The sequence below is a fragment of the Botryllus schlosseri genome, chromosome 10 (assembly GCF_051294905.1).
Source record: "Botryllus schlosseri isolate E-star chromosome 10, Bs_hap1, whole genome shotgun sequence".
NCBI classification, from domain to species: Eukaryota; Metazoa; Chordata; class Ascidiacea; order Stolidobranchia; family Styelidae; genus Botryllus; species Botryllus schlosseri.
Window position 1 is genome coordinate 7,468,996 of NC_137245.1, and position 23,362 is coordinate 7,492,357.

Below are 23,362 nucleotides of genomic sequence, written 5' to 3' on the forward strand. Positions count from 1 at the left end.
ACGAGCGATGCACGAGATCACAAGTAACCTTGATACCGGAGATATAGATGGAGTTGAATGATACAGCTCACAAAAATCTCTTAAGCTGCAGTTCGAATACGGTGGCTTTACAAGGAAAATCGCTGCTGCTAAAATGATTTCAGTATTTTCAACCTTTTTGAAAACACGCCATATTCATACCGCATTGCCCCTTTAAAAATACGAGCAAGAAAACACTGATGCTTAATGAATGCTGTGTGCCAAACATGTTCAAACTACATGATTTTCAAAATGAACTACAATTTGAAGAAGAACTACTCGCTTTCCAAAATTTGCAACTAGAAGTAGGCCTACATTTAATGACCATTAGAAATCCGCAACTAACTAGAGTAGATTCAATTCGGAACCAAATCATTAATTTGGAGACGGAGTCGGCATTTCAAAGGGACGTGGTGTCCAAATTGAAAGCATCAGTACAATTTTAAAATGGTATAGGTTTCGACCCCTGAAACCCACCCCTGACTACGCCACTGTTAGTAGTGATGAGTCTACGCTAGGCATGGCTGCAAGAGCATCACACAACAAAACACCGGTACCACAATACACAGCGACTATGCATGTTTTCTAGTTGTTCGGCAACTAAATATAATTTTAAATGCAACAGCTGGAGCTATAACTAGAACTACTCGCTTTTCAATATTCGTGACTAAAACTAAACTAGAATTACTCTAAAAACAGTAGTCATTTGACCGTCAGCAAAATAGATTGGGTAGTTTGAGCAAGTCTGCCGCATGCGTTACCTTTGGTCCTCCGTTGAGGCCATCAGATTGATGCAGCTGAATTTCAAAGCCTGTGGCGTCTTTGCCAATTCCGCCCCAATTCACAGTAGCAGTTGTGAAGGTAGTAACCGGTATGCTCACATCAGGGGCCACCAAGGACACTGAAACGGCATCGAAAAAGTGAAGCACCGTTTCTAATATTTCCACATATTATTACAAAACGCAGAAGCATTTTCCATACCTATACCATGGGATTTTATTTATCGCTGAATTCATGTTTAAAATCAACTAATAAAAGCCACCAGTCATCTAAAATTACTATTTGGTCTTTTGACTGAGCCAAGTCAAGCTTGTTGTAAAGCCATTTGCCATCTCATGCTTATAAGAACGAACTCTGATTTGATACAAACCAGACTTGGTTATTATTTTATTTCCATCTTCCATTCAATTTCCAAGTTTTGTGCGAATTTGGCAATTCCAATTTTAAGAATATTTGGGAAAAAAGTGTAGCAATGATTGTAATTCAATCCTAATTTGGAAAAGCCGAAAATCTTATCGTTTTCCAACTCTACCAACTACCACCAACTGATCTCTATCGGGGATGATATCCTATACCAGCCCGATAGACATGTTCTTACAAGTTGTGTTCTCAGCCGTTCCTTCTGGGGATGTGAAAGTGCTTCCTCCTTCAGACACGGAGCCAATAACGGTGGCTGTGTATTGCGTGCCAGGAATTAACCCAGTGAAGACCGTCGAGTGAACAGACCCCTCAGTTGTCACGACCTTGAGAGAAACATGGTCGCATGTCAGACTGGTTTGTTTGAGGTATTCATGGTGTTTGTCGACTACTATGGTTATTTATACCAGGCCAATTTTCTTTATTTTTGTTCCTTAGCTGCCGACTTGTAGCACGGCCCACTTCAAGTCTTTTTAAGACACCGCTTACACGGATGATATGGCGGGGAGGAGCTCAGATAAACCTCCAACACTTAGGTAGGAATTCTGGAGTCGACCTCGGTCGGGCTCTCAAACCCGTAACCCATTGGTGTTGCAGCTGTGGATTATCCCACTACAGTATCTCGCCATTCATGTTGGACTGGTATTCGATTCTGAATCGAATGTGTGTTTGCACTGCGTTTGTACTGTTTAGCAACTTAGACATCATATCATGCCTGGGATATGTTTTAAGTGTGTTCATACTGCGTTGCAGCGCGGACATCAATCATGTCTGGGGTGTGTTTGGAGTGTGTTGGTAGTGTGTTGCCACAGTCGAAGACACCCCATAGTCATCCTAGACAAGATGTCCTTATGTGCGGTATGCTCCTTATTGCCAAAAATAAAGACACCCTTTGAGAAAGTAGGAGTATTGCGACATTTGCGAGTTGCGCACACGATTTTGCCCCACACAAATGACAATATCATTTCCGAATTGCCTAAAACAGAACATACGGTACACGATTCTATAATCTATGTTTACCTGAGGCATTTCCCCGTCCAAAGACTCGGTCGGACTCAAACGGATAGAGAAGTCGTCTGCTGGGACACCAATATCAGTCCAATCCACTTGTGCTGTCGTGAGTGTAGTTTTTGGAATTGTCACCTCTGGTGCAGATAGATGTACTGTGGAAAAAACATAAAGAAATAGTTAATAGACCTCAGACCAGGGGTTTAAAGGAGTGTACCATGGCCGACTGTTGGGCCACGATAGCCTTTTGCGGTGGGCCACACAGCTATTTGGAAAATTGCAGATTTAGTGATAATTTAATCATATTTGTAACGATATTCGCACAAAATATATATTCATATTATCGTATTGTACGTAGGTTTAGGCTACATGAACATTTTCAGCCGACTAGGATGAGACGTAGTGACAAGTATGAGGTCACAATGTACAAGTCGATAATGGAAGGGGGAAACGACGTGTTTTGTCACCCCCAGCTAAGCCCATGATCACAACATATATTATGACTAACAGGAACGATAACGGTACAATTGAATAACGTATTCATATCGAAATAAACCCAAATATTTCCTGCTGTTATTCGCCAGGAGTAATTGAAAGCGGAAAATTAAAAAGAACTTTGTGTATTAGTGGTCGTATTACCAATTATGACAATAGGAAACAGTACAGTAGAAAATGGTGACACATACATGTTTTTCCAGTGTCAGAACCTTTCTCTCCGTGGAGCTTGGCATGTCTTGGGACAACCGTAACTTTGTACTTGGTGTCTGGCTTCAGTCCTTCAATGCTCAGGTCAGTAACATCGCTCTTTACATTCTTGGAGAAAACCTTTACTGGCTGCAAATGAAAAAATAACATCCACCTGACTATGCATTGCATGCAGTATTTATCAGAGGTTAACCGGTAATATTGAGTCGATATGGTATAGAACAGTGGTTCTCAACCGGGGGTCCGCGGACCCCTGGGGGTCCGCGAAGCATTTTCAGGGGGTCCGCGAGACCGCTAAATTTTCGAAATGGTGAGAACATTTTTTTTTATTTATTCCTAATTTTGGAAATCATCAGGCAGTTTCACGTTATTACTACTAAAACTTCATGACTCACATAACCAGAATGGCCGTCGGAGATCAAATAACCGACAGTGCAGACTCAATTTAATTGCCAATAGCCTACTGATACAAACATATTTCTGTTTCGAGATGTTTTGCAGGGATTTGTGAAAAATTAAGAAGTTGAAGTAGTAAGATCCATCAGGGTGACTGCGAAGTATTTGCAACCATCCTCATTCTTCTGTGACAGTGGTTCTCAAACTTGAATGAGGTTAAAGCATCTTAAGGGAGGCGCAAAGCCGCAGTCAACTGAAAAAATATTTTGCGCTTCGCGCGATATACATATCATTAGCAGTTATTGATCTGTGTATAGCTTTGAATTTCATATTTGAGAATTCTCTCTTCGACAGCCATAACCTTCCATGCCATCAAATTATCCGTTGGGATTGTTAGCATTCTGGTTGCTTCATCACTAGCATAAGTTCGATATTTGCACAAGACAGATAACGGTTACTCAATAATCGAGCTAAATTTGATCTAAAACTTGGGGGTCCGCGGGGGTCCGTGACAGTCCCAAGGGGGTCCGCGGAGACAAAAAGGTTGAGAACCACTGGTATAGAACAAACATGCATAGAAGAGCTCATTTCAAACAGGATGATCTTCATTTTATGAAAATTGCAATCTGTGGTTAAAAGTTATATCAATTTGAAAATTGAAAATTTTCTGCTATTTTCTGGTCTACACAGTTCAGGTTTTGAAGAGCTTCTTGGAGGTAGGAAATTTCAATATTCGATTGTATAGTTTAGGCCTATTTATATTGAAATGATCCTGAATACTTTCAGCTGACACACGTCAGGGGTAATTGCCAGCAACGAGTAGAGAATAGGAAAGAACATTGTATATCGACTACGGATTGTTGATATACAATGTTTTCCAATTTTCTACTAATTGCTGACGATTAACCCGGGCAAGTCTCAGCCAAAAATATTTGGGTTCATTTCAATATGAATATATTATTCAATTGTACAAATCAGGTTTTATCAATGTAATATTCAAGGTGTAGTTAGATGTTGGAAGACAGTTGAGATTTGGCATCTTGATTTATCAGGAACTTGTTTGATGGTCTATATTTCTGGGTGATATTTAATGCCTTGCAGGGTAGGGTCAAAGGTTAAATAGAGGGGGAATTTGGTTGATGGCCTGAAATCAACCAACTACAACTAGAAATAGGCTACTCATTTTCCAAACTGGGCAACTACAACTAGAACTTTTCAAAACCCGCAACTAGAATTAGAATTACAAAATAAACAGTGGTAGTTTGCACATGTTTGATTTTCAGCAAAGCAATGCTCAATTGCTCAATGGCCCATGCCTCCATCTCTACCAAGGCTACAAAATACCAGCATTTTAAAGTCAATTCATTAAACTTATCATTATTATCAGCAGGCTCATCACACATTTGAATCCGAAATTGACTTCTGAAATTCATTTTTTGCTCAATTTGCTGGCAAAACACAAACCTTTTCCTTTTTTCCACGACTCGAGGGCAGCTCATGAACTTTAACGGAATATCCAGTTAGGAGGTCACCGCCAGCAGGAAGCCATTCAGCATGTAATGTTGTTAACGTTGGATTGCTCACTGTGACAACCGTCTCTCCCAGCAACACTGAAATGGTCAATAACAAGAAGAAGTAGCAATTTCATAAAGATGTCAGAACTGTTCTAAGCAAAAGTAGTTGGTTACGCGTTGAAATTCTCAATCCAACAATGTATTACTTGTTGGTTTCGCATCCCAATGAGGTCGTGTTTTACAGTTTTGAAGCAAAATCTTCTGGAAAAACCCGCCGGTGCCAGTAGGTTAAATACACTATTTTGCACTTTAATATATCTGTGTATATTATAGTAAGTGCTTAGGCCTACCGGTAGATCTCAATGTTGTGTTTGCGATTAAAGCAACAAACTCAAGAAAGGTGTGTGATCAACTTAACAGTGAGGACTGCAACAGTTGGCTTCAGATTTAATCTTGCACTACATGATGTAAAACTTGACCAGAGTATGATGGCGATAAACCTGCTCAATGAGTAGACTACACTTACATGTTGTTTCTTGTTCTGTTAACGGTGCAGATTCGAGACCATTTCCATGAGATGTAACTGCAACGCTGTATTTTTTAGCAGGCTCCAGTCCCTTTAACACAGTTTTTGTGTCTGAAACAATTGAAAAGTATAATACTTCCAAGGCAGGATGTGTGACGGATAATGAGGCAGTTAGTTATAAATTTGAAAAAGACATGCAGACACGCACGTATTTTGTGTGAAGCAGAATTTCACGCAGCTCTTCTTGACTACTTCGATTGAATATGGATAGAATCGTTCCAAAACACCAGCATACGTTGCTATAGTCTTAATAGATGTAGGTTGACTAGTTCATAATTGCATAATTGCTATTACTGAGCACTTAGTCGCCAGCTTCTGACATAGGCCAGGAGTTTGGGAGTTTAGGTAATCAGCACGTAAAAATTGAGAGTTGGGTCGCAGGACATTTTTAAATCGGCATTTGGGGTTGCGACCATGAAAAGGTTTGTGAACCCCCTGCTCTACAGCATCACTCAATCATACCCGTAACTTTCACTGTTTTTGGTGATGCCGAGAGATCCGCTGGTTGATATGTCACAGTGTAATAATCCACGTCTGACGTCCCGTTTTGTTCCCCAAAGCTCCATGATACTTCTGCAGTTGTGTGGGTGACATCGCGGATTTGCAGGTCAGCTGGCGGAGTGGGTGGCAGTGCTGCAAGGTGACCATAATGTCAGTATGCTGGGCTATAGTAGGATGAAGTTAATGCTGCTGTCATTGACTAGGGCAGGGGTTCTCAACTTCCCTTGTGCAACGGGCCGCATTTCAACAGCAAAAGAAGCTGCGGGCCGCAGAATATTATTACCATGTATTTATGGGCTACTATTACATTTAGTCTACTGTAGCCTATTTACCGGACATTTAGTACATTTTATGCATTCCAAAGCATTAATGGACAACGTTAGTAAGTTTACAGTGACTGTTTTTTTATTTTGTTTGTGAGAATATATATCTTCCAGCAGCGCAAGTAAATCCCTTCATGTAGCCTGCATTACATTCGTTGCCAAGTAGGTATATGCACCGCAAACCCTAACACCAGAGAACCGAACTCTCTGTTTCAATGCGTGAGCGAGTAAGTATGAAATTACGGTCACTCTTTCGTTACAAAGGCCATTATTACTTTGAACTCTCAGTGATTTGAGAAGAAGTCTGGTGTTCGGGGTATTTTCTGAGCATTGAGCAAACCAATCAAACCTTCTCTCCTTGCCTTCCATGGCTGATGGAGCCCTGCACTAATAGTTACAGAAGTCAACTTTTTCAAGTTGATGTTTTTCGCATTTCCTCTGCAAATATACTATGTCTACTCCGATAACATGCATCCAGATAATTAGCTATGCAATGTCTGTGGAGTCTGTGGATTCGTCCAATGCTAGGCTAAAGTAGTCTACGCGGCAACGTGTTTCAGAACATGCGATGATAAAGATCGACTGGCATTGCTGTTACTCTTCTGGTCACGGTTGAATCAGACAACTGTAGCTTCGAAATTTGTCAGGTCATGTTGTCTTTGCTAATAAGTTCCGGCAACAGCGAATAGTCGCAGTCTGGTAATGTTTTATTGAAATCACACCTTCTCTGGCAGATATCTTAGATTGAGCGATCCAAGCAATTTTGAACGATGCGTCTGTAACGTCGCCGCCAATTTTAACAATGCCCGGAATATAGATTGCTGGGCTTGCCACCTATAGCTAGCAACGTTTTTCTAAGATCAGGCGATAGCCTATTTGAAACTCTCGAAGAAACAGACGTGGTATCATTTTAAGCTTGCTTCTTTTCATCGACAAATATGACACATCGGTTTTCCATTTATATCTGAGAAAGCAAATTCATTGCCCACTTGAAGTTACAAACCCTGCCCATGCCGTTTAATTTCTCGTTCCAATTGTCCTTGTTTCTGCTCAAACCATTCGCGGTGTGTGAAACCCTCTTAAAGGTTCACTACGCAGCGGGATTCTCTTGAACCAGAGTCCAGCCGAATACCGATTCAAAACAATAACAATCTAAACTCAAGCATATATCAAGAAACCAGAACACATCAAAGAATGAGTAATGAAACCGATACGGTTCGATAAGAGAGCCAAGTAGCTAAATTGATATGTAACAATACTGTGCCAGGAGTAATTGCGTTTATAATGAAAGATGTCGCGGGCCGCAAGATATACGTCTGCGGGCCGCATGCGGCCCGCGGGCCGCGGGTTGAGAACCCCTGGACTAGGGCATAGAAAAATTGACTACCCGGGGTGATTTAATTCCTAATCGAGTAATAGGCTTTGAGTTAAGTCGATCTTGATTTCGTATTTTTATAACCATTTCAATGCATTAGTTGCATATTTTGTTGCAAATCTTGTGGATTGATTACAACTTCACAGAAATGCCTTTTTCGCTAACGTGTGTTGGGTCGTTCTACATCTTAGGATGCTGCAATACTAGGGTTGCCATATTTTGAGATCCGAAAAGAGAACACATTTCAGAAATCATTGAAAGCTCCAGCACCGGAATAGAAATCGGGCGATTTTGAAAACTTTTCGACCGACTGTGCTGACTAAAAAAAAAGGTCATCACTTTGACTTGACTCCCGTTTTACCCGATTTTTCCGAAACTCTGACATACTCAGCGTCGGGGTTGAGTGCTTCATCGCATCTTAATACTTTTTATAGAAAGAGAGGACAAATTTGTCAAAAAAACAGGACATTCAGGCGACCTCCGAGGGAACTTTCAATTTATTAAAAAGAGAGCACAGATCCTCTTGAAAGAGGACGTATGGTAGCTAACCCTATGTGATACGTCCAATTGAGGTTTCAAGACATCACTGGTAAAAAAATAGTTTCGAAGCTATAATTCTTGTTGATATATTCACTCTTAGAGGAAAGGAGTGCATAATTTAAGTACGGTACTCTAAATATCCATCTCTCACTACTCGATTCGAATCCTTACGACGAATACTCCATTTAGATTTGAGTAAGTTACTTGAATCATTGCACCAGCCTTATTGTTGACAGTATACAGACTTGACCGACAAGATAGTGTAACGGTGGAGCGTCTGGCTTCTTGATCAGTAGGTCGTGGATTCAATCCCCGACCAGGTTAGTAACACTGGCATCCATGGTTTACCCATTGGCGCTCAGCATTACCGGGATAGCATGGCCGGGTGGTACAAGACTTTGAAAGCCTTGCAAGGCTATATCTGCGCCTTCACTGTCGAGTGGCATACCGGTATGCACATCATGCGCTCATGCTACCGTTATGCATATGCAGTGCACAGATCGTGTGTATGTCTACGTATATCATGAGTCGGTTTACATGCCACCAAAACATTAAGGACAAAAATATACAACGTCCTATCCCTATTGACCAAAGTAGTCAGCATTGCTACATGGGTAGTGGGAGAAGCCGTAAATTTCTACTCAATGACACAAGTAGCGATTTCCAAGAGACATCAAACCCGCTTCAAGTGTATGTAGTAAAGGAAACCTCTGAATTGTATTGATATACTTTCAAAAAGTTACTGGTACTTTTGAAATTACAAGATGTTTATTCGCAATCAACACAAAATGACTAATGACCCAACAAATTGGTACAATCTTTGAATATACATTTGGTTACCGTACCGTGATAAGGGAATATATCACACGGCTTATATCACAATCTCATTCATAACTTTCCACTTTACAAAATCCAAGTGGTAAGAGGTCTGGTCACAAAAACATTCAGGTGCAATTGGACGTCATCTAAGAACATAGCCATGCAGGCAAAATGTAGCCTAATTTTGTACTCTGAAATAGCAGTACTTCGACTAAAATTTATGATTCAATATGATGCAGGGGGGTTCATCTTTATATAGGCCTACAATTGCATTGAGCATGTAGTATTAGGATGAAGCATATATTCCTTGGGCATTGTTAGATGGCATGTATCAGAGGGCGGAGTGAAAAAATATTGATTACATCGAAAAAAATGGGTTCCTAACTCCCTACAATGACTCAAAACTTCAATAAAAATTGACTTCAGGGGGTGCACCCAATTTCCAGCCAGCAACCCTCAAATTTGTGCTCAATTGGGGCTAAAATTGCTCATCTCGGCAACCACTGGTCGTAGAGTCACGATATAGCCTAGAGCTCAAAAGCTGCCAAAACATCTTTCTAACTGTCATAAGAAAAAAGTTTGCTCTATTGTGAACACTGAACGAGTTATAGCCAATAGAATGTGATATTTGGAGCTGTCACTGGTGTCACAAGCTATAACCTAGATTTGTAATTACCTTCGACTCCCAAGATCAGAATACGATTGGCTTCCACCAAGGGCTGTTATCTCACACGTAGCTAAATGCGAAAGATAACTACCCAACTATCTAGCTTTTTATGTTAAACAGAATGAATACTAGTCTGCAGTCGATACTGCCCGACAACGATCTGATATATCGACTTCGCCGCTTCATTTTCATCACTTGTCTTTTTTATGTTATCTTGCCTACGAAAAGTTCTTCGGAATTTTGACAGAAAATCTACTTCTTAATGTTAATGTGTGGACTAAAACTACTGCATAAACTGATACAGAAATGCTTGTGTATGTACCAGTAGGGCCCATGTCATATGATTAATCCAGATTAAAAATGAAGCCAATAGAGCAAATCATGCCTTAACAATTAAATTTACAAGCTACTGTTTCCATGATCAATTTCAAATCTTGTTTGTTACCAGGATCGTGCTTTAAACTGCTACGTCATATAAGTTTTCAAATCCTAATTCGTAAAGTAATGCAATCAGTGCATGTGATTAGCGGTCGTCCTCACTCACAAAAGACATTATCTATCCAATGAGGCTTAAGGTCGACATTTGAACAAGATTTGGAGCACTAAATTACTGTATTCAACCATGAACCTGTCTTTTTATTTCATGGTGACCACCGAGCAGGTTTCTGTGTTAAAGAAATATAATGCGAGTCGGCATTATGATAATTACGGTATAATTACCAGAGCAAACTTACTTGTACCAGATGAACTTCATGACTGTGCTGTAGCAACTATGAATCTGAATGTCTATCTGTATAAGATTTGTATATCTAATAATATCGAAACCATTGTCACTGTTTGTAAAGGAATTTACTTTCATAAAAATTCACAATAAACCCAATGACTAACAAAAGAAAAGCTAAGTATAGAAAAGGTTAAAAGGACATAGGATAAAAACATGCGACTCAATCCAATAATAGCAGAAATACAGTAATCCGAGCAATAAATGGAGTAGGATCTAATGATTATTACCAACACTAGTAACTCATATCAACGCAGCATAAACATAGCTTCATTTGCAATATCGATATAAACTTGTCACGTTAACACGCAGTAAATGTCAAATTACACTGATTCTCGTAACCTGACTTATGACGTCGTCAGTTAACATCAGATTTTATATTCACACACATCATGCCTAGTCATATCAACACGAACTGTTGGTATGATCATTGAGCAAATAATGCAGATACCAAACACTGCCAACATCTACCTTAAATATCTGTTGCAAGATGTGATCAACCAACAACATTTTAGAATATGGAAACGGATGTAACTTCAGCTAAATTTTTGAGTCTTGCTCGAATTAATTTTCGTTGTCAGTGACAACAATAAAATAAACCGATAACACATGTGTTTAATCACGGTTGTGTAGTGTTAAGTGACAAATGTGCAAATCTGAGTTCATTAAAGCAGGCGTACACGTCAAACAAACCTGCATAGCTACTTTCTACTGCACCTAACGGTATTTCAAATACCGTACAGCACGACATACTTGACATCTTGGTGTCATAAAAACAGGTAACAATCACATGTCTACTCCTTATTACATTATGAGTCACTTGGTCATTTTCAAAACGTTACAGAAATAATTTGCTTCTAGTTACCAGCACAAGCAATGTTAAATTGATCCTAAGTCATTTTGATCATGTAGCGAACGTATTCTACCAAAACAAACTTCAGAAATGGCATATCACGATCACCAGAAGAAAATTGTATCCAAAATAAAGATGTAAAAAGATACGTGCACGGGCAGGAAATCATTGTAAGGAAATAGTAACACTTAGTAACGTACTGGTGCTTACTTCAGAGGAATATCAATAATACAATCGGATATGAATCTGACCAAGAACTAATTACATATCAATCGCAAAACTAACCAGAAATAAGCAATCGCAATATTAGGATGCAATATAGCAACACACAATGAAAGTTAGTAACAATGATTGGCCTCACTAATGACTTTACAAGAGTAACATAGCATCAGTATACTGCATCGTTCATTGCTGCAAACACTACCGATTTCATATTACAAGAATTTGGCAAAAAGATGATAACGCAATGATCGTGCGGCACACAGTTTCATATTGGAAGATAAAACAATTTATGATCGCTCGTGATTGGCACATAACAAATAGGGATTATACGAGGATCACAGATTTTTGGCAACATGCCTTGTTTTGTTACATCACGAAATAAGTCGACAGAACAAAGTAGTAAAAATTGTAATTTGTCATACGAAAACACTGCTTAGGCCTATGCAACAGTAACCGTTAAATCAGATCAAATTCTGTAGCATTCCATCATGAGGTTCAACGCAAAAAAGCTAAGAGTCAGTTTTGTGAAAGAGCTTAGCGACTGGACATGAGATGAGACATAACATCGCACATCCAGAAGTCACTATTTCTGTACAGACGCGCAATTTAAGATCGAATTTAGCCATTCACGATTAGAGCTGTGTACTATGATTCGAGTGTTAAGATTTCAGTCTAGCAGTGGGATATTATAATTACACGCCTCTTTTCATCAAGTATTATCGCTATAATATATATTAGTAGTGATACTTCCTTACGTGGATGTTTTAAAACCCACAATTGGTCGTACCACAGCATCCAAATCATATAGTTAAAAAAACTATGCGTTAGGGATGTTCAAATATATATTACTTTTTTTCCAGATCCAGGGAATCACTGATTAAATTGTTAGATTGCCGGAAAAAACGCTGCACACCAGATTTGGCTAAATTCAAAAATTTTAATTGGCTCTGCGTCGGCGTGGAATTGAGCCAAATATGGTGAGCAGCTTTTTTTTCAGGCAACCTAACAATGTAATCAGTGAATCCCCGGGATTCGTAAAAAAGTCATGATCAAGGAACAGTATTGGCACAGAGTGAAACGAAATAGGTAGGGTCGAAAAATTAACTTATCGTACAATGCTGAGGAAAACTGGCAATGCTTTGTTTGCGGTCGCACAAAAGGTACATTTTCGAACTTTCTACACTATCCATACTTTTATGACTTCCAATGAGTGATGTTCGAATTCTCGGCTTGAATAGAAGCTTAATACTGGATTCGTACTCGAATTAATCATACTCAGGTACTCGATTTTGCGCAGCGCTATTCATGATAACATACGGTATAGACTTATGATAAGAACAATTGCATAATTTCTTTTTTTAATAAAACAATTGGACGCGCGGCAACCGTTTCCGCTAACGCTTGTACCGTTTTGACTTTTCTTTGCTCGGCGTCGTGTCGCTAGGCTTTGCAGTACTCTCAGACTTGGCTGGAGGTAGTTTAAGAAAATCAGGCATCTCTAAATCGATTTGCGATATCAGCCCGCGTTGATCGTCCATCTTGCTACTCGCCGCCGCCGACATAGCCAGAATTAGATCCTCTGTATCGCTACTCGCAGCCGAATGCGATTTTTGGTTGTCGCGATCATGTCTGTGTTTTGATTTTGATTTACGCGGCATCGTCGTCGAAAATTTGTGATCCACAGTCACCCGCAAACCATCCAAATCGCTCACCGGTTGGTTTAAATCGATTAGATTCATTTCTCCCGCAACTCTGACTGTCGTCTGCTCAAAATCAAGTCCGTATTTCGCCATGACTGGTTTGAGAACGTCAATTGTAGATTTCGAAGGTTTCGCTTTGACGCCGATCGTTCTTCCGATCGGGTGCAGATCTAGTTTGAACAAAGTCCTACGTTCAACGCGGGCTACCTGCCCAGCCAGATGGATAATATCTTGGTCCAACGAAAGCGCCCGGTCTTCATCTTGATTATACACATCGACCGCAGACACGGGGACATTTTGCTTGTCACAAAACGGCTCGAGAGCTTGCCGTATCGTAACCTTCCCTTCTTGAACTGGCAGCACAGTCGAGGACCCGTCCCAAAAGACAAGTTGACACGATTGCGCGTCGGACATCCTTCTGGACGACAACACATCATCGTCACTACGAGAGGACATGACAGAAGCCGAATCCGAATCTAAGAAATCTTTCCCGATTTCCGTGATGCTACGGCTTTTTTTTGGCTTTCTCTGAAAAAATTTGCGGCTCTGAAACGAGAAACCGTGCCTGGAACGTTCGTTTGAGTTTTTGAGGGAGGAATCATTATTCGCGGACGTAGTAAGCGTGTTATTATGACTACGACGGCACTGTGCGTATATCTTCGATTTCAAGAACCTGCGGTAACTATCCATCTCCATTAACTTGTAAATTTGGTTCTGTTGAGCAGAGAACATGCCCGGGTGAGGCGGATTATCAATTGCGTCTTCCGCCAATCTCTGCGCCTTGCTGTCGATATTCACAGGGCACGATGCGTCCGAAGACAGGAATCCATCGTAAATACCGTGCGACAATTTCTCCAGAGTAGCGACATCCGCGGGATTTGTGTTTTTCAGCTTCTCGCATTCCGTATAGAAAGTTATGTTTTCTTCCGAAAATTCCTTACGGAGATATTCGGTAAAGTAATGCAAGCCTATCGGATCATCGAGGAGCTTCTCAAACGATTCCGACCATGACTGCACGTTACTTTCAAAGCCTTCGAGACCCTCGTTTAGACTTTCAAAGCTCGAAGTAGCGCTGATGGAATCCATGTCAGGAGTTCTCACGCTCTCCGAAGACTTGCTCAAGTTCTTTCGATTCAACTTTGAAACCAGGTTTTTCGCTTTACGTCCGTACGATGCGCCTTCGTACCTTTTACCGTCTTTCTTTTTCGGATCTCCGCCACTTTTATCAGAATCGCCGTGATACGATCCGTCAGACGCAAACAAAATATGCTCCAATTCAGAGTAATTTCCGCCAAACAAAGCTTGTATCGAGTGTACTAACGTGACGGGCGAATCCGGAAATTCAAGACAACCGCCACGGTCGTTGGTGCAAACTATTCCGAACCGTCTCGCGTGTTCAACGTGAAATTGATGCTGATGCAGCGTAGGATTGACCATAAATTGGTAGCATTCGACGAGGTTGTCGTTATGAAGGGTGGCTATCGAAAAAAAACGCTCGTCTTCGTCACAAGTCGAGCATACGCAAGGTCTATCGCTGTCCAATAACACAAGCAATTCTTTATCTGCGTTGAACACTTCCAAGCATTTTGACGTCACTTTTAATAACACCCTACGGTGAATATCTTGTTCGGCACGCAGTTGCCTGATCGACGATTGTAACGCACGTACACAGACGCCTTGAACATCATCCGGCCCGTCCACTGGTTCGCTAGTTGTAGCCAGATAAGACACAACGACTTGCAAAGAAAACGGTTCTGCTTTTTTCCTGTGTCCTTTTTTCGCGGCGTTACTTCTCGGCAGTGTGGAGTCTGCGAAATTTTCGTTAGACGACCAACTAGAACGCATTTTTAGTCTCGGAGCGGTACCCGTTCTGCTGACTTTATCCTTTGGAACGGGGCTGGAATCGAGCGCGACGACAACGTCTTGAAATAAGCTCCCGTTTTTGAGTTCGTTCAACACTCTTTTGGTACGATAGAATTTGCTGTCGCTGTTGTTATGTTTCGATGACACCGAGTTATTATTCCAACTGTTACTTGTGATGTCGTTACTGAATACTTCGGAATCATCTTCCTCTCTTGACGATGAGGAGATGGTTATGTCATCTGCAACTTCCATTATTAACACACCCGATGACAATCCTATTGCTTTCACCACGTCTTCATGTCTAGCGTGGAGAACATCTTCTTTATTGATGGTGACGATACAGTCTCCTACTTTGAGTCCTGCGTCTTTTGCGTAACTGGTTTCGGATATCCAGGTGACAACGCATGGCGCGTGTCCAGAGAGGGTGAAGCCGAATCCTTCGCGACCTCTGATGATTCGGATTTCGCGTTTTAGCATTTTCAACTCTTTGGCCCATAAGCAATATTAGGAAATGACCATCTCACTGTCCACACGTTCGGTATTTTAATAGACTGCACGTACTAATTATAAAGATTTAGTCTGGAACGAATAGATATTTTGCATCAATGTGAAAAGGGTATTGAATGCTGTCATGGTTTCTGAGTAGGCTACTCTTAAGATTTACAAACACTATTTACTGCAATCCAGATGTGAGATTGCCACTCTATAAAATTGATTAGGCCTATGTGTATATTGTGACAGTCGACCAACTACATGAATGATGTATATATTCGTTGCTGTGGAATTAGATTACCTGATAACTGATACTGTGATAGACATTTTCACAGTTGGAGAAAATTCGATTATGTACTTTTCATTTTTGTTTGGCTACAACTTGGCCATGGTTGTGTCACATTGTCTCAAATATAATATGGCCTAGATATGGCTGGAAAAGGGCAATTTTACAAAAAATTGATTTTCTCAAAATGCGTATATATAACTGCTATATAAGCTGCAATGATTCCAAAGCAACGATATTTAATATTTTATATAATGCCGCGAATCTTTGTATTCTTCGTTAGCGAAAGTGCACTTCATAATCTGTCTACATGACATGACCAATTAATATTGATTCAATGAGAATTATGCAGACCTCAAATCCTTGGGGAAAAGGTGTTGAATGAAATATATTGATCAACTATGATGTTGAAATAGTTATCATAGTTCTATTCATGTTTGTTAGCATGACAGTGGATACATTTCTATTTCCTGACGGCAAGGCACAACCGCTCAATAAATTCTATAGCAGGAAGCTACAAACAACAAATTTCAACGACAGAAAATCGGCCATATCGATCAGCATGTAAGAATAGATGATTAGCGAGGATTCTATTGTCATAAGCAGATCGCAAAATTAAAAGCATTTTTATGCGATGTTAACTGTAAAAGGGACAAGGTGTCTCAATTTAATGAAATTGAATCAGGTCTGGATTCGAGATTGCTGGAAAGTCTGAATATCATTCATATAGCCTCTATATATATATATATAAATATCGTCATAAATGGCCACGAGCGAGGCTGATTATGGTAGTGTTTTAACACCATAATAGCCCACGGTCACGATTTTGTGCTAAGTTGGGCCCTGTGGATATAAAGCTGTATCAGCTGTATCAGCAGTATCAGCTGTATCAGCTGTATCACCCAGTGGATATAAAGCTGTATCAGCTGTATCACCCTGTGGATATAAAGCTGTATCAGCTGTATCACCCTGTGGATATAAAGCTGTATCACTCATATATCAGCTGTAGCATGAATTATCGAAAATTTTCGCGCTTCACGCTGGCTCACTAAACAGTACAACAATAATTTCATGGCAAAAGCGAACAACGTGATGGGGGACGGTTTATCACCCTATAGGAGCCCAAGACTCAAGGTTTTTTGCGGAGCCTGACGACGTGCCGTTTGGTTCCTGCCAACGAGTATACACCCGGAGATGCGTAATTAATTATTATTCGAGGGGTCCTACCTTTTTAAACACACCTCACTCAGCTCTACCGGTCGGTAGCCTAAATTAGATTACGTGAGCAGAGAGAGGAAGCAATTTATATGCAATTCCCGATCATATATTGACTGACTCAATCATGGAATATATAAATTTCTCTTGCTTTGCGCGTTTAGGCGAGAAGAGCTGACTCACTAAATGGACACCCAATGTAGATGATATGTAGCGATAAACAACGTATAGCCTGAGGGAGGTCGGTTTATCACCCTATAGGGGGCCCAAGACCAACGTTTTTTTTTTGGGGGGGGGGCTGACGAAGTGCTGTTACGGCCCTGGCTATAATCCTTCCTGATAATGCTAATAAACCAATGATGATGATGATCTAGTTTACGTCTGACCCAATATGGAATCGGTGTCTCGTGCACACCAAAGATTCTACTGACTGCACACAGGTGTGACGCCGAGTACCGCCTTGGCACACCAAAGATATTGCGCTAAACGTACCGGGATTCCAACCTGGCGTCTGACATTGCGTGTTTGCATAATCACTGTAGGGACGATACCTGACTATATTGCATCCCAGACGTAGTCTTGGCGTGATACTTTTTATGCAGAGAGAAACCTGGATGATAAAGCTGATAATTGAGTGATACAGTTCATACCTGAGTGACATGGTTGATACTTGAGTGATAGCCTACTAGACTATTTCGCGCATCTCAGGCATAGTATAGACGTGATACTTATTGCAGAGTGATACCTGGGTGAATGTCGGTACTCCTCGGTAGGCCTACGGTTTGTCTTAAATATGACATGGGATCACTCGGATCAGCGATGATTCTCAAAGTTTAAGTAATTAAAAAAATAATAATAAAAAAATCGAGAATTTTTGAACACAAGACACCGATTCCATACAGGTAGACTGATACATATGATACAGCGTTATATGTACAGGGTGGTACAGCTGATACAGCTTTATATCCACAGGCTGATACAGCTTTATATCCACAGGGTGATACAGCTGATACAGCTTTATATCCACAGGGTGATACAGCTGATACAGCTGATACTGCTGATACAGCTGATACAGCTTTATATCCACAGGGCCCTAAGTTAGCTAACCATCAACAACAGAAATGCATTGGCACACACATATACTATATACACACAGCTGAACCGTCACATTTCATCCTGATTTGTATAGTTCTGAACGTCCGATACAGCCAATAACTGACTGCTCTATATCGTTAGATAATCTGAAACGTCGCTCCATAAACCTCGAAACCAAATAAACCTCGAAACCTGAGCGAACAACAGTTTCTCCATTACTATACCGCTGCGACTACGACGGCTTCTCTAATCTCTACGCCGCGACGCATACAAAAGAGTGCTGATCGATTGGCATTTCGGAAATCGAAGTTCAGCCAACCGCATCGGTGATTCGAGATGTTTCTTGTAATGTACGATACACTGTAGGGCCTACGTGTGAGTGTGATTTAATTTGTTATAGGCGACTCAAATCAATATTATATGGTCAATATGCTTGATAAATCTGATTTTTATATTACCTCAATAAATATATAAATATTCTTCACTCATTAATTTGGTTGTTTCACTACACAACACTATTGATTCTTCCGTAGATTGGAGTAATTTCAGACTTGTACAAACTTTTCAAAATGCGCAACTAGAACTATAACTAACGATCTTTAAATCCGTAATTAATACCTAAAATACGACTTACTAATAACTTATAATGAATTGCAAACGAGAGCAGATGCATTGGAGATATAATCGGCATTTTAAAAGGACGGGGATATTCGAATTCGAAACGGTGGGGTTTCCGATCGGCCAAACCCATTGTTACACGTGATGACTCCGATTTAGCAATGACTGCAAGAACATGGCACCAAGACACCGGTACTATGATTCACGCCGAACGACGACGCTTGTTTTCTAGTTGTTCGGCCACTGATTGTTCTTTTAAATGCGCACTGGAACTAGAACTAGATCTACTCATTTTTCAAAATCAGCAACTAGAACTAGAACTACTCACAAAACCAGCAGTTAGTTAACCGTAGGGTTACCATACGTCCTCCTTTAGGAAGATTTGTCCTCCTTTTTCAGGTTTTTGAAAGAGCAGGACGCCCAAATGTCCTCTTTTTTGAGAATTTTGGTCAAATTTACTGTGAAATTGGAGTGAGATACCGTAAATCAGCACCGAAGTAAAGCTCCGGCGGACATTTTGGGAGCCGAGGCAGAAAAATGACCTTTCGTTCTTATTTTTTAGTCAACCGACCATGAAGTGAGAAAAATTTACCATTTTCTCTAGATTTTTCTCCGGAATTCTGAGTTTGAAGTGTCCTCCTTTCCCGATTCCCAGTTAATCGTCAACTGACTTGATTGGTATAGTTAGTAGGCTACAAGTCTGCATGACTTTATAGTAACAGTTTCGAAAAGCAAATCAAATCCGCAGCCAGTCATCGTTTTTCACAATTGCAACCACGTGTTTGTTTATACGACGTGATTACTGCCTTCAACGCGAAGAAGGTTGTGCTTGACGATTAATCAACGTAAAACAATTTAGCCATAGCATATATGCATATCGATCTAACAGCCGGTAGGTATGTGGGTCGCACATCTGAGGGTTTGCGACAACGGTTCGTGAGCATTCTCCCAGTCCAGTGGTTCTCAACCGGGGGTCCGCGGACCCCTAGGGGTCCGCGAAGACTCTAAATTTGCAAAATGGATGATAATCTAATTTTTATAATTTTTTTAAATTAGTGGAATCACGAGGCAGCTTGTGCATCATTAAGGCTAAAACTTCATGACTCACATCAACAGAATGGCCGTCTTAGATGAAATATTATACAGTGAAAACTCATTTTAATTGCCAATAACCTACCAGTGATGAGAGGATAGTGCTTTTCGAGACTCCGAATCTCTCCGATAACTTTAGTGTCTGAGGAAAACTCCCTCCGACTCCGAAGACCTCAATCCCAGACTCCGCGATACTCCGATTAATCTCGTCAAGTAGCCTATCCGAAACAGTGGCAAGCATGGTACACTTGGTAATGTATTGTACTAAATTAATCTGATAATATGGTTGGCCTCATAGTATTGTCTACTCTCCAGTCCCCAATTGCAGTGCAGATGGCTGATTTTTATGCACTTGGCAATCATTTTTGCATGTTACCCGTCATATTACAACTTTACAAGGTGTCAGCAGTCTGTGTTTTGGTTTGCAATCATAATCAAGAGTGTATTCTGGTCAGAGCTATCCAAAGATATCGGAGACAAAAGTTACAATACTCCGAAATTCTCCGAAAAAATATCTGTAGTAATCTCCGACACCGCTCCGACTGTCACAAAATCGGCAAAACTCCGCTCCGAATCCACTCCGACTCCGCTCCGATGCTCATCACTGTAACCAACTTATAGCCTACTAACATATCGATGTTTGGAGACGTTTTTTGGCGTTTGTGGAAAACATAGTAGTTGGAGTAGTAAGGTCGAGCATGGTGACAGGTGACTTCGAAATGTTTTTAAAAATCCATTTTCACATGTGATATACATAACCGCTATTCGAGAATAACTTCAAGATGAGTTGCTAGATAGAAATGACTATGCTGATGGACGATATATGTTCATTGTTCATTAAAAAATCTGTTTTCCTATTTTGGTGCTATTGCCATATATGTTGCGATCATACTTAAAGGTGCCATTGGAAGCGTTTCCCGTTAATATTACGTTCGCCAACACCTCCGGCACTCGTTCGTATCAAATCGAAGGCGCAGAATTTCAAGAAACGACCACGTATTAAAGAATTGCAGCTGCAGAATTCGCTTTGAAATATTATAAGTCTACCCAATTTCTATATAAATAGTATGATGTTATTATCAAGAAAAGTCGTTTTGTTGCTTTTTAAAACTGAACTTATACAACAGGGGTCACCAGAACGCGGCCAGCGAGGTCATATTTTGCGGCCTGCGACTTGATTTGAGATCTCGGAAGAAGGCTGAGAAAACCATTTTGAAATGCTGAAATTGACTACTATTTCAACATATTGTTGTTTTTGTTGTAGTTGTTGTTTCAAAATAAGCTATTCTGTGCCGAACATCACTATTCGTCACTAGCTAAAACGTCTTTGAAGTTAGCAACAGCATTCCATCGATGGAGAATAATCACCTGGTATGAATAGGCTGGGCATATTGCCTCGACGTGAAATGGCCCAAACACTGCCAAGACCGAGACGCTTACAAAACGGAATAGGGCAGTGGTCTCAAACTGGAGGCGCGCTTCTCGTGTGGGGGCGTGAAAGCATCTGAAAGGGGCGCGAAGCTGCGGTCAACTGAAAATTGTTTCGCGCTCGGAGCAATTTACATAAAATTCAGATTATATGTATAGTCCACAATTCATATTATAGAATTCTCTCATCAACAGTCATAACCTTCCTATGCGCTGGTATTGCCGGCATTCTGGTTGCATTTTTTGATATGACGATAAGGGGGAGCGAAATGTTTCAGTATCAAAGGAGGCGTGACTAAAGAAGTTTGAGATCCACTGGCTTACGGCTTCCCCACAAGATCAAGCTTTATGTGAAGATAGTCTTTCAGCTAGTGGCGTATCTCGCTATCTTTAATATCGATTCCTCGGTCGCTGAAAAGCGTTTGCCGGTATTGTGCACAACAGAGTTCAAAATAGAATGAAATTGATGATTATGTATTTGTATTCCTTTAATAAAATATTACTTCCTTTGTGGTCACTATGCCCATCGCCTATGTTAGGTAGCACGGCGTTGTACTGATGTACAGTTTTAAAACGTGGTTACCTAGTTTATATCGATATTGAATTCATGCGACCCGCGGCCGCTACGAAACTTTAAAAGTGACCCGCGACCCGTTTTGAGTTGGGGACCGTTGCTATACAGTTATATTTGCACAAGAAAGATGACGGTTGCACGATAATAGGGCTAAATTTGAAAATAAACGTGGGTCCACGGGGGTCCGTGAGGGTCATCAGGGGGTCCGCGAAGACAAAAAGGTTGAGAACCACTGTCCCAGTCGAACTAAAAATTCACAAGAATATGAAACTTCTGACCTCATCATAAAAGTTTTCTACGAACCAGTTTCAGTTTTCAGTTTCAGTTTATTAATATTTTCATTATTTCAAAACACCACAAAAGCTGCGATAGAATGACAAGATAGGAAGGTGCCGAAACGACTTGGAGTAGTCTTTGAGATCAGACACCTACCCTGGCCTAGGCGAAGTTGAATAGGGGCATGCACATTGCACACTGAATGAACCATGCCCGACTATGATCCACTTACGACTTGTAACTCTGCCATCGAACAAGAAAACTCCTAAAACATCCAGAATGTGTCAAATATTATAGAGCAATCACTTTTTATTTACAGGCTCTTTGAATCACCATTATAAAGTTCCAGCGGCCAAACACCTCCCGCCAAAAAGAATATATCTATACTCTGGAAATATTTCATTAATGTTGTGTTATCAGTCTGTAATTTCTATGACCGAGTTTCTCTCTGTTTATCGTTATCTGTGCGTTGTTATATACCTTTCCGAGCATACGCATTATTGAGCTACGCGGGTAAAATTTGAATGGTGGTTAACTGGTTTTGCTGACGTTCGCTCCTGATGAGAGTCAGTGAGAGAGACATCGGATGGTCCGTGGACATATGAGCATGCGACATTACAGCATGCGACGCTTCGGCATGCGACAATTTGGCATGCGACACATGAGCATGTGGGTTAAATTACGGGTTAGGGGTAGGTTAGGTTAGGTTTATGGTTGGGTTAGGGTTAGGGTTTAGGTTAGGTTAGGCTAGGTTAGGTTAGGTTAGGCTATGTTTCGGGTTAGGGTAAGTTTTTGGGTTATACAGTCACATGCTGAAGTGACGCATGCTGATGTGTTCCATGCTGAACTGTCGTTTTCCATTGTGTCGCATGCTCATATGTCGGGCAACCACATCGGATATATCGTTTGTTGCGATCAATCAATCAGGTTTATTAATATTTCCATGTAGCCAATTGCACTTGAACCGCAATTGATATGAACTGGCGGATATAGACGCATGAATGAATAAGCGGAAGTGGCAACACTTTCATGTGTGAATTTTCATATCGTCCCTCATAAATATGAATATTTATATATATTATGGAGGGAACTGAAATTCATGCATAAAAGCTATTGTGAACTGAAGATTCTATCTTTGAGTATCCCGACAACACGGGGCGAATGCGGGTAGCCTACCTCGCAAGACGCAAGGGCGAAAACAGATTTCAGATCTGATCG

The 23,362-nt window shown here is 40.7% G+C and overlaps 3 protein-coding genes across 3 annotated transcripts in view; 1 reads left to right on the plus strand and 2 right to left on the minus strand.

The window, feature by feature from the left end:
- Window positions 1-23,362, plus strand: part of LOC145449020 (peptidyl-prolyl cis-trans isomerase FKBP1A-like) — a 408,653-nt gene that overhangs the window by 199,468 nt on the left and 185,823 nt on the right. The gene's annotated exons all lie outside the window — the stretch shown is intronic.
- LOC145448995 (fibronectin-like) overlaps window positions 1-23,362 on the minus strand; it is a 109,744-nt gene that overhangs the window by 55,105 nt on the left and 31,277 nt on the right. The window contains exons 7-13 of the mRNA XM_080327452.1: window positions 5,887-6,057; window positions 5,365-5,475; window positions 4,789-4,934; window positions 2,910-3,057; window positions 2,236-2,378; window positions 1,397-1,541; window positions 780-919 (exon numbers count right to left, since the gene is read on the minus strand). Coding sequence (XP_080183578.1) covers window positions 780-919; window positions 1,397-1,541; window positions 2,236-2,378; window positions 2,910-3,057; window positions 4,789-4,934; window positions 5,365-5,475; window positions 5,887-6,057 — 1,004 coding nt within the window. The remainder of the gene's footprint in view (window positions 1-779; window positions 920-1,396; window positions 1,542-2,235; window positions 2,379-2,909; window positions 3,058-4,788; window positions 4,935-5,364; window positions 5,476-5,886; window positions 6,058-23,362) is intronic.
- LOC145448998 (regulator of G-protein signaling 12-like) lies at window positions 10,477-16,418 on the minus strand. The gene has a single exon (XM_080327456.1). The coding sequence runs from the start codon at window positions 15,543-15,545 to the stop codon at window positions 12,900-12,902; it is 2,646 nt and encodes an 881-aa protein (XP_080183582.1). The 5' UTR covers window positions 15,546-16,418; the 3' UTR covers window positions 10,477-12,899.